This window comes from Perca fluviatilis, chromosome 15 (assembly GCF_010015445.1).
Source record: "Perca fluviatilis chromosome 15, GENO_Pfluv_1.0, whole genome shotgun sequence".
NCBI classification, from domain to species: domain Eukaryota; kingdom Metazoa; phylum Chordata; class Actinopteri; order Perciformes; family Percidae; genus Perca; species Perca fluviatilis.
The window spans coordinates 9,943,059-9,955,279 of NC_053126.1; the positions used below are offsets into that span (position 1 = coordinate 9,943,059).

At 36.9% G+C, this 12,221-nt stretch overlaps 1 protein-coding gene and 1 long non-coding RNA gene across 4 annotated transcripts in view; both read left to right on the forward strand.

The window, feature by feature from the left end:
• The window catches only part of LOC120574577 (hemicentin-1), an 87,203-nt gene that overhangs the window by 2,536 nt on the left and 72,446 nt on the right, over positions 1-12,221 (forward strand). Inside the window, exon 2 of one of the 2 annotated variants that reach the window (XM_039824992.1) lies at positions 1,730-1,737. The exons of the other annotated variant lie outside the window; for it this stretch is intronic. Coding sequence (XP_039680926.1) covers positions 1,730-1,737 — 8 coding nt within the window. The remainder of the gene's footprint in view (positions 1-1,729; positions 1,738-12,221) is intronic. 2 annotated transcript variants of the gene reach the window in all.
• Positions 4,513-7,814, forward strand: LOC120574664. Of its 2 annotated transcripts, none has more exons than XR_005641879.1 (3): positions 4,513-4,612; positions 5,854-5,936; positions 7,681-7,814. It is a non-coding gene; the product is annotated as an uncharacterized LOC120574664 (long non-coding RNA). The 2 variants fall into 2 exon arrangements; XR_005641880.1 differs by lacking the exon at positions 4,513-4,612 and adding an exon at positions 5,549-5,605.

Genomic DNA, 12,221 nt, shown 5'->3' on the forward strand with positions numbered 1-12,221 from the left:
AGTCTCTCAAAATCTGACGAAAATCTTTTAAAGGGGTGATAGAATGCAAAACCGATTTTACCCTGTCATAGTTGAATGAGGACAGTTCGGTGGGTAAATAGGACATACATAGAAGCTCAAAGTCCCACTGACACCCCTTTACTATGAAAATCTCATATTTTGAAGCTGTCGCTGAAAACGGGCGAATCCCAACAAAGCTGAGTTGCTTACGCAAGCGTCTCAAAATCCGGAAACTTAAGAGAACAGTCACGCCCCAACATTTACATAGGCTACACAACTGACCTGAGATCAGGTAGTCTTCTGAATCTAGCTAGGTCACGCAGATCTCTGCTATTCCATTACAAAATTCACTTCTGAAACTTTTTTATGCGAGAAATCAACCATATAAAGCTCAAATATGGGCCGCTTTACGAAAAAGGATGGCTAATTGCAAATTTTCTCCGACTGTATGTCGGAGTTTAGTGCCGGTGTTGGTGCTGCCTGGGTTGCTACATCGCCACCCTGACCGCAGTGTCAGCGAGCTTGTTACGCCCGCAATCTTTTACCGCGCCCGCAGGTTCCAGTTAATCTTATAATGGGTATGTGTGTTGAGTTATTTAAACAAACAATCGGGGAAATAAACGCCTCTTGTCCGCGAGTCTCATTGATAGAGCCGCGGTGAGATGGAGTCCATCAATGAGAGCTAGCTAGCCTCCTCCTAACTCTGACATTCACAAAAATACATTCAATTGATATCCGAAATCGGACAAGTGTTAGCTAAGCTTTGTAAGACCTTGAGGAACCTGTAATATTCATGCCGTGACGAAATTCAAACTGTAAATATACTTTAGTTATGCGAAAGTGAGCAAGCTGCGATATTTCCCCATTGTAATGAATGGGACATATAGGAAGGAGCTGCTCGTCCTACAAAGACGCCTCGCGTTCATAAAAATGCCTTAAAATCAAATCGGACACAATGGTTAGCTTTATAAGACATTGGGGAATGATGTAATATAAGTGGCGTGACGAAATTCAAACTGTAAATATAATTTAGTTATGGCGACAGTGTAGCTAGCTAGCTGCGGTATTTCCCCATTGTAATGAATGGGACATATAGCAAGCAGCTGCTGGTCCTACAAAGACGCCTCGCGTTCATAAAAATGCCTTAAAATCAAATCGGACACAACGGTTAGCTTTATAAGACATTGGGGAATGATGTTGTATAAGGGTGGACGAAATTCAAACTGTAAATATAATTTAGTTATGGCGACAGTGTAGCCGCTAGCTGGGGTATTTCCCCATTGTAATGAATGGGACATATAGCAAGCAGCTGCTCGTCTTTACAAAGACGCACGCCTTCATAAAAATGCCTTAAAATCAAAGTGGCGTGAACGAAATTCAAACCGGTAAATATATTATAGTTATGCCGGCATCTGGCGCGCTGAGCCCCGTAGTGCGGTATCCACAAAGGGTGACTTTGCCCTGGGTATGGAGCCCAGCAGGCTGCCGCTCTCGTCAGACTGTGTGGAGCTCCTAAAGTCCGACACGTCTTACCAAATTTGCAATTAGCCATCAAATTTTGTAAAACGGCCCATATTTCAGCTTTATATAGTTGATTTCTCGCTTAAAAAGTCTCAGAAGTGAATTTGGTAATGAAACATTGCAGTGTCTGGAATATGAGATTCTGTCCCTTCTCTAATGTATGTGTATTGGGGATTCGGCTCAACCAATCAGCGGCGCTCTAATATGCGTATGGCAAGTCGCTCAACCAATCAGCGCGCAGCTCATCTAAATATTCATGACCATACCATATTTGGAAGAAAAGCTCTTGTTACAAATAGGGCCAAAACACAGGGATGCATAAGGGCCAATAAATTATCAACCAGGCCATTTTCAGCCCAACCAATGTTACATACCCCATTAGGAGACCATAAGGAACAGTGTGAAATACCCTATATAATCATTCTATCACCCCTTTAAACTGACCTTTGTTGATCTGAAATGAAGACAGATTCAGCAACTGCGTGGCCTATTTCTTGCTTAAAATGTTTTCAGAAACACGTTTCAGTGAACTATTTTAGTACAATATGAGATCGTATTCTGAACAAGCCGCCATGACAGTCTGGCTTTGAATTTCCAGAGAAAACAAAACCATGTGACGCGTTCGTCCAATCAGCTGCTGGTTTTCATTTTTTTGGGCAACAATACAGAGTAGCGCTGCCTGGTCTTATGGAGACGTATTACGTCTCGTCTCTTTGGCGTGTTCTGTGGCACTTTTTGGACCAACTCCGGGAGACTGATCAGTTCGACTGGCTTTTCTGCCGACGGTTGGCCGTCTGGTTGGTGTGTAACTGCCATTAGGCTAACGTGGTGTGTGAGCAGTTATGATTACGTTCCTTTTTGTTATTCAATGCCAGATGTTTCTAATGGATATCTGAATATAATCTATTAAATTGATGTGTTTAGAATCACTGTATAGTATGTAACTGGGGCAGCTGTAATGATGCAGTGTATTTTGTGTTCAAATGAGAATGTGCTGAGGAACATTTTGGTTTTATTATTGTATTTAGTTTTGCAAAAGCGTCTGTTAACGTCGGCAGCCATTAGGTTTGTGGAAACTACAGTGCAACTTATAGTCTTTCTTCTGTTAATTAGAGAAACTGAGTTTTTTTAAATTAAAATATGTGGCACCAGATTCATCCTTCTGTCGTCAATCTGCACCTGCTACACATGCAGATCATGCAAGAATCACCATTTTGGTAGCATTTAAAAATAAAAAGCTTTCACATGATTTTCAGATTGTACACAAATTTTTTCATGAAAAACACAGAATGACAGAACCAATTTTACACCAAATCCTGGAATTCACACATTTTACAGCCATTAAAAGGAAGCCTCAACAAACCAAAACCTTGTTGCCATTTAGTCTATTTCAGTTTTAAAATAACTCTGACTTGAAAGATTGTTTTTGTCTGTTCATAGATCTTAGCAAAAACTCTTCCTATTATGAAAGAAGTTATATCTGCAGATGAATGTACAAAATCCTACAGAACTTAATGGACTTATAGAGCACATCTGTCTGACATTCTCCATCTTTGAAGGTTAACCTTTACAAGTTGAAAATATATGTTCACACCTTATGATGCTTCAGAATTTAACACCGGGGCAGAATCATGAAAATCAGTTAGAAACCAAAAAATGGCAACTGATTTCCTCAATTTTTTTGAGTACTGCTTACTTATTTGGGTTTACAGTGTACATAAGGATAAAATGCTATTTGTTTTGTTTTCAATTAAAAATCTGAAGCTAATAAAAACATTCTGAGCTGTAATGATGAAAAATGAAATACATTCTAGTCCTCTAAACATCATTTACAACAATGCATCTTCTGCTTTTCATTCACTGTCATGATGGTGCTTGAGTGTATCCCAGCATGCATTGGGTGGAAGGAAGGGAAACAGGGAAAAAGCACAGAGCTTCATTAACAAACAAATCTTATTGGGTGTCACAAGTGAGTTATCGTTCTCTGTTTAAAAGTAGCTACCATTCCTGTTTTAAAACTCTAGAGGGCAGACAAGGACTGGCTTTAACACTTATCCCAGTTACGTCCATATACAGGAACAAAGACAGGGAAGAAAAGCAGTAAATGTTATATTTAATTATTTTCAGCCCCTACTGCTCCAGATATTGATGTTTTCCTCCTAATGATAATCTTTTACCAACGTTTCTGCCATGAAATTACCGTAAACCTTCACAATTCCTCATCCAGGTGTGCTGGGCACCACTGATCCACTGATTGTAACTTATCATTTAAAAATAATTAATCAGATGACATTGTGCTTAAATTAATGTTGTGGTAAAGTTGATACCCAAGTTAGTCATTGTTAAAGAGCATTTAAAATGTGCAAACTAATATGGACACTTCCTGGTCAGTACACATTCATTCTAGTTTCACCAAAGAAGATGTTAGATTACGTCCAGTCCAGATGTTTCCTCCCTGTGAGGAGGAGTCGATGCAAAACTCAGATATCTTCACCTCTACTTATCTGAGTGCAGAGAGGAGGACAGAGAACAGTGGACACACAGTTTAACATGATGGACTATAGGACAGGACTGCTGCTTTTAACTCTCTGCTGGGCAGGTGAATACTTTTACCACCTTTCTTTTGAGGCTAATTTAGTTGTAAAAATATGTATATATCTTGGTATGTTGTTTGCCTCTGTTCTGATCAAACTGCTTTTCTCTCCAGGTGTTTGCAGTCAGACTCTGACTGAGTCTAAACCAGTGGTAAAGCGCCCTGGAGAATCCCACAAACTGACCTGTACATATGCAGGAATAGCAGATAGCAATGCTGATATCAGCTGGATCAGACAAGCTGAAGGAAAAGGACTGGAGTGGGTTGCCCACATTTCTGCTCCAAGTGGAAGCATTATAGCTTATTCAACGTCAGTCCAGAATCGCTTCACCATATCCAGAGACAACAACGTGGACCAGGTGTATCTGCAGATGAACAGCCTGACGACTGAAGACTCTGCTGTTTATTATTGTGCTCGAGAGTAACAGTGATACAGGAAGCCACAGAGCTGTACACAAACCACTGCAGATGTCACTGTGACAGTCATTGATAGAAAGTGTAAGTTTAAATACCCCACAATTCACAGTATTTGATGAGTTTCCCCATACTATGCTTTTATCACAACTTGTCATAACCAGAAACAAAAAGTGGAGTTCACACACCATCAGGATTATCATCTCTTATATGAGGCTGAACTGTAAGAACAATATTAATATATTATAAAAATGATCTAAGTCTTTCCTGACCTCTCACTACTGATGGCTTGCCAAAAGGTCCAAACTAAAAAAAACATTCATCATTGCTTTGATGTTAAGATTTGTATTCATCAATTTTACAACAGCGTTCATTTAATTTCACCAAATGACAATAATTATATAATCCATTGTTTATTTTCATTTAACTGTGTTTTGTTCTGGGTTTTTTAAGTCCCGTAAAAAGCTGTACGTTTACAAGCTCCCAGTATTTCTCAAATATCTTACAAAACAATATAGTTTTTTTTTTTTTTTTTACTATTATCGATTATTCAGTGCCACAGTTCAACACATTTTCATGAACAGTTTTATCCAAGATTATGGTCTGTATAAAAGGATGTTGGCCAGACTTTATTGGCATGGTGTTCTAACAATATATTAAATGTCTTTTTTATGTTAAAAAAATACAGTTACAGTTTTTCATATTCAAATACATACATAAGTCATGTCATGGTATATCAATGATAAATAAAACTAAACAAAATTGAATTTAAAACTTTGATAAACTGAAAAAAAAATATGTTTAATGCTAAACGCAATTTAACCAACTTACAACCTTAAATATAGTTATGTTGATTAGAATATTTTGTTTTATTCTTACCCACTGCTGATAATACAGGCCCCCTTCCCTCCAGGGCAGGAAACAGTGTTTGGTTTTTGTATAAGGCTTCATCACAGTGATGGGCTGGGGCACTGAGATATAGATCCATACAAAAACCTAAGAGCAATAATATAATGCTCTCCCATTCTTGTGATGAAAAAAAAGCTGAGGACTGAATATTTCCTACTGAAATATGAGGTAACTACTGTGTTTATAATTTTTAATGAGCAGATTGATGGTTAAAAGTTAGTAAATTAGTAGTTTAGAGTCATAGTTGGTACATAGACGTAACTGTCATCTTGCAGTAAATCTTAACTTTAAGAGCTGATTAAGAATCAGCACGAAACACATGCTCCCAGGATGACATCAGGGGATAATGCTGATCAGGATGTATGTGTTCTTTAGTCACGTTATGAGGTTTTCACACATTATTTTTGGTATGTCAGGTTTTTGTTCCAGCAGTGAGTGGAGATGTAGCACTGTGATTACTTTGACTACTGGGGCAGCGGGACTGAAGTCACAGTAACAGGTAAGTCACATTTTAAACAATATATTTTTAGTCAGAAGATTATTTTTGAACATTTTAATGTGATTATTGGTGCTAGAGAAGTTTAACTTATAGTCCTATTTAGATTTATATTGATGTTGAACACACTAGAAAACAGAGCAGACAGATGTTTTTAATGCAGCTGTTTCTTAGAAAGCATTTGAAAAACTTCCTCTTAATGCAGGTGGTGGTTTGAGTTAATCTTGTAATTGATTCAGCTGGATTGTAATTGGTGTTGATGAATGTTTGCATCTTTTTATTCACATTATTATTCAATACATGTTGTATTACCGTGGATATTAATCACCATACCGTACCTGAATTTCATACAGAAAGAGTCACCGTAAATCTGAACATAGGCGAAAATATTTTATTTGTGCATTTAATTACTGGGTCAGTATGTGTTTCAATTAAACAACTGAACAAATATGTATTTAAGTACATACTATTACATAGTATGTAGTATCTATTTATAGTTTCATTTGAAACACCAAAGCAACAACTTTTGAAAGACCGTATGCATCATTTGCATTGTAGGTTCAATTGTTAGTAATCTCTTTTAGTTTTAGAGGAATTTTTTTTCATCGAGTGAGTTTCAATTCTTCCAGACAACTTTTCTAGGTTTTCAGATTTAGCGTTAAACCAAAAGGAGCAAATAATGCTCATCAAAAATCATATTTTATGTTCATAATTTTACTATTTTAAAAGTCTTGATTCCAAAAAACAGCGTAGTGGTTTTTATTTGATATGTTGTATTAACCCACTCAGCTCGTCTGCCTGAACAGATCATGTTTTGCTTTTGAAAAAAAGAAGATAGAATTGTCTTTATCTTTCTTGTGCAAACACAGTCATAGTTGCTCGTGTGCATTGTGATAACATTATTATTTAATCATTATTTATTCCTTCATAAGTTACTATTAAATATATAGATATAATGATAAAGATTAAGATAAACCACACACAATGGTAAAGAATGATTTAGGTTCCAGTTTGGGAAATGCTAAAATTCTCCAACAATGAGCGGCATTTTAATATTCACAATAATGCTGATTTTGTAGTCGCAGGTGGTAGTTATAACTACATATATTAGACCTGAGTTTTAAAAATGTATTGAGTTAGTTTACAATTTCATGGTTATATCACCAGTTAAAGTTATTTGTATCATTATTTGTTTAATATTTATTGATTTAGCTTTGGGTTTCTATATTTCAGTTATGTGGTTTAACAATTTAACAAATCATTAGCTTTTAGATTAACAATTGATTATCTGTGATAATGTATGCACATTTGTATTCATAGGATTTTAAACTTAAAAAATCTCCTTTTTGAAAGATTTTAAAACGGTTCCCTTTGGTTCTGTGCAAAACAATTACCTGTTGGTTGTGTTGCACACACCTTCCACCCAGAAGAGTATACCAGCCATGGCAAAAATGCTTTAAATTGATACATTACATTTCACAAAACAGTGCGGTATTAAACATTAGTGCCATTGTATAAGCTACGATCCAGCCTGTTTGTCAAAAAAAAAAAAAAAATTCAATAGGACATTATTTATTAAAACATTTAATCTTTGAAATACATTTTTTTAGGCAGATATTCTTGTCCTCAGCTTCATCATGCAATATTGTGCAATATATTTAAAATGAACCTTTAGACCTATTGATCATCTGTGTTCTTTAATTGACCTTTATTGGTATTTACATGTTTTGACACAACTGTTTCACAGATACTACAACATCACCACCGACTCTGTTCCCTTTGGTTCAGTGCAATCCTGGGGCTGCGAATCTAGTCACTGTTGGCTGTCTTGCACAAGACTTCTACCCAAATAGTCTTACTTTCCAGTGGACCGATGCCAGTGGGACCACCCTGACTGCAGCTGAACAATTTCCTCCAACTGAGAAAAACAACAAATATACAAGAGTCAGTTCGCTCAAGGTACCAAAATCTGAATGGGATTCAAGGAGACCTTATAGTTGTTCTGTGACTCACCCTGGAGGCCCCAAAACCGTGGAACTATTAAAAGGTATGTGATTTTTTTTTTATACTTATCATGACTCTCTTATGTCTATGGGTCCACCTGCATCATCTTATTAATCTTGTTTTTTTACGAAAATGTTCAATAATAATGTCTGTTTCTCATGTATTTTACATTAAAAATTCTAAAATGAATAATTACAGACTGATGCTTTAAAATGGGTATGTTTATTTCAGCTCCTTCAGCTCCTCCTTCCCCAACCATAAAGCCCCCAGTGCCTCCAAATGGACCTGCAGTCAAAGTGGAACTGAAGCAAGTCTCAAGTGTCAAAGAAATCTTTAGCAACAACCAGGCAAAGTTGAAGTGTATCGTTACTGGACAGGACCAGAATGTTGTAAATCAAATTAAAATCACTTGGCAAATCAATGGAAACCCTGTGATCAACAACATCACACCAACACAGTCAGGAGTCAGCACAATGACTCTTACCCGCACTGAGTGGATGAGAAACAACAACGTGGGCTGTTCTGCCACGAAAGACGATATGACACTAGCTAGTCAAGATCTGACTATCCGCAAAGGAGGTAAGTTACTGAGTGTCTTTGACGGAGACAGATTGGTCGAACAGTGACCTGTAAGTCTGGGGAGGCAGCCAATTTACACACACACAAACATGTCATAATCGATGTATAGCAAATGTAAAAGCCTAAATATGAACATCCTTGTTAAACCGAGTATCTCTTTCAGATGGGAGCGAGCCAAAAGTAACAGTCCACATCCTCCCAGATGAGGACATCATCGATGATGTCACTCTGGTGTGCCTGGTTTCCAATCCGGTGCAGCAGGATTACTACATCGCCTGGTCAGAACATATTGGACAAAACACCCCCATCTATACTGATGGCATTAACTTACCCCCAGTGAATACCCAACAAAGATACTCAGTTGCAAGTATTTACACCACCACCAAAGAAAAGTGGAAAAAGTCCACCATGTTCTCCTGCCACGTATGGCCTGGTACTGGCGAAAAGCCTACTATATCCAGAAATGTGTCTAATGCCATGAGTAACTCCATTGAATGTAAGAAATAGTAGATTCAGCTTTAAATGTGGCAGTTTGTGCTAATGTGTTGTTCTGTCTCTGTGTGTACTCTCTGCCATGAGAACCTGTCTTTGTGATTGTAAAACGGTCAATTTACTATTGTTTGTCATATTGTGTTTCAATCTGTCTACGTCACATTGTCTAACAGCTTGAGAAGTGTGCTGACTGTTTCAAATAAATGTTGCATGGAGACACTTTTGTTACACGTTTATGAATGACTTCAATATTTTAAACAATCTATGTACAATTAGTCTTCAATGATATCTTACAATAGTACTGTATAATACTACACTGCTCCACTGGATTAGGATCCACACTTTACATGTCATCAAAGTGAATAATGCTTGATTTCAGTTCCTGAGCACAATTCAAGAGAGAAAAATGTCTTATGTGCTATATTATTAAAAACCTCTCTCTCTCTCTCACACACACACACACACACACCTAACTGCCTATGCCTTCCTCTTCTTAGATTTCACTCCAGAATCAAATCTGAGTTTTGCTCTGAGCTGCACAGATGATGCCTTTGAGGAGGAAGAGTACAGCAGCCTTTGGTCCACAGCCTTCTCCTTCATAATCCTCTTCATATCCTCTCTTCTCTATAGCATGATATTCAGCCTGGTCAAGGTAAACATGCAGGCTTCCTCTTAGTTGTACTAAAGACTGAATGTAATACAGGATTTATACATTACAGTTTGACCAAGTACTTTACAAGTTAAAGCCCAGTCATGTAAATAAAAATCAAGCACTTAAAGGAAAGGATATTTTTGACCTACTCATCTTTGAACAGTTTTTCTGTGGTTGCGGTAGCTAATTTCCATCAACACAAACAATAATGTGCAAGAGAAGAAAAGACTCTAAATTGCCCGGATATTATCAGTATAATATGGGATTCCCCTGTAATAAAAACGATTGCATCCATTTTGCAAAATAAAATAAGACATAAGTAATAAAAATAAAAAAATTCTGAAAAGTTAATTGACACCAAATGATTATCTTTGGCTGGTGAATTGCTCTGACTATAACAATAACTGTAATATTAAAGGTTTATTGTGTTGATTTTAATGGACACAATTACGCTGTAAAAACTGCATCCCTTTTAGAGTTTATTGGAGAGAATAGGCATGGCCAATGAGCTCAGGTGTGACTGATCACAATGAGCATCAGCTGAATGAACACAGAAAATGTGCTGGTTTCTGTGTTTTTAAATGCTCCAATAACCATACTAGTATATTAGCGATTTATTAAATTAAACAGAAATGCCATCTTTAAGTAAGTTTAAGTACTGTACATAGTTATGTACCGGTATGAGGATAAACCTTTTTATGCTACTGTTAAAGTTGTTAAAAAAATCTAATTAAGAACCAATAATCTAGTCCAATAGTTTATATACTGTAGCCAAATCTGCTGGCCAACTATCTATTATTATTGAAGTATTGAAGACACAGAGATCATGGTCAATTCTCAGGCTGGGTTAAACTCCAGATTAAAGTGATCAATCAAACCTTACCACTATTTATCTGTATTTGAGCAGTGAATACATATTTTTTAATTGTTTGTGTGTTTGTTTTTTCAGATGAAGAGAACATAAAGGATGAGATGGATGCACAGCATGATGACGACAGGTCTTCTTGTTTTTTGTCTTTTTTATCTAATTTATCTAAAAAAAACGATGTACATAATCGATAATCTACCGTATATTTGCCAAATAAAATGGTCATCATATATAATGGATTTCTCTGTAACTTGTAAAAAAATAAATAAAATACAATTGCAATTCTTAATCATTTACTGTGTATGAATCAGGCTCATGAAAATGAACATGAACGTACAGCTACGAAAAGTAACGCACTGTAATGTATTCCACGTACGTTTTGCTGTATGCACCACATTGACTGCTGCTGTATAAGAGCGCTCTGGAACCGGTGGATGGGTGGCTCATAAAACACAGTGCTTTCATGTCAGGGAGAGGAGTTCACTTCCAGGGGAAAACAAAAGACTTTCACCCAGGAAACACATGTTCATTCCTCAGGAGTGTTTTAATCCAAACCACAATCTTTTTCCTAAATTTAACAAGTGGTTTTGGTGCCCAAACTTAACTATGGATGCCACATTAAGCTAACTTGTTGTTGGCTAAACTTAACGGCCATGGCCCCTTAAAGGACTATCATCTTGCGTGCCCTGTAGCCAGCTCCCAGTAACCTTTTGTCAGCTAAACAATAGATTGTATAATAATAATGGACAAACAAAAAAATGAAGCCAATGCAGAAGTGCGTTAAACCTGCATTCTATCTACTTAAGGGAGTAACTAAAGGGAAAGTTTGCCAGTTTTCTGTACTGCCTTACATGCAGATGGATGGCGGCAGTTGCCTACCCAGAGGTCCGTGTTTACCTGCTGGTAAATCTCCATTGGATGACTCACTTCAGAAGGGTTGGAAATCAGCAACTTTCCCTCTTTAGCGTTTAGCTTAGCGCAGCGCTCTTGCAACAATAAAAAACACTGGCTTGGCTGCGTCATCCTTCCCCGCTTACCCTTTCGTCAAAAATCATCACATCCGGTTGCAAAAAACACAAGAGCTTGTGTCTCCAAACTCAAAGCTTTAAAATGGCAGTCCATAAACTAATGGGTGACGTCACAGATGGCACGTCCCCTATTATATATGTCTATGGGCTAAACTCAACTAGCAACGGCCGCTGATACGAGCAGCAGCTCATAGAGCTCTGTAGCCGACGTCTTGCCTAATTTCATAGGATGTTAAGGTGTGCATTCATTTTTGTGTAATATCCTACGAACCCATTCATTAGAACGTGTTGCATGAATACATGTTCCAGCACTGGGTACTGTTGTTTCATTATGATTAGGAAGTTATTGATTACTTTTTTATTTTTAGTGTCCTTAAAATGTATTATTGAAGTATAGTATTGATTTTTCATTTACACGTAAATAACAAATTGGACTGTTGTAGAAATAGACATTCTGTATGTGGCTTTGCATTTCATAGTTTGACTATAAATCTTCACTTTTCATGTTTGGTCATTTTGTTGATCATATTTGCTTTCATCTTTAATTTTCAATAAATATAATATTACAATAAATCAAATTTGGACAGCCACATTATTAAATTAAAGGGAGAATGAATATGAGTGATTGTGATGTGCTTGTGATAAACATGGAAAGCTTTTGAGGA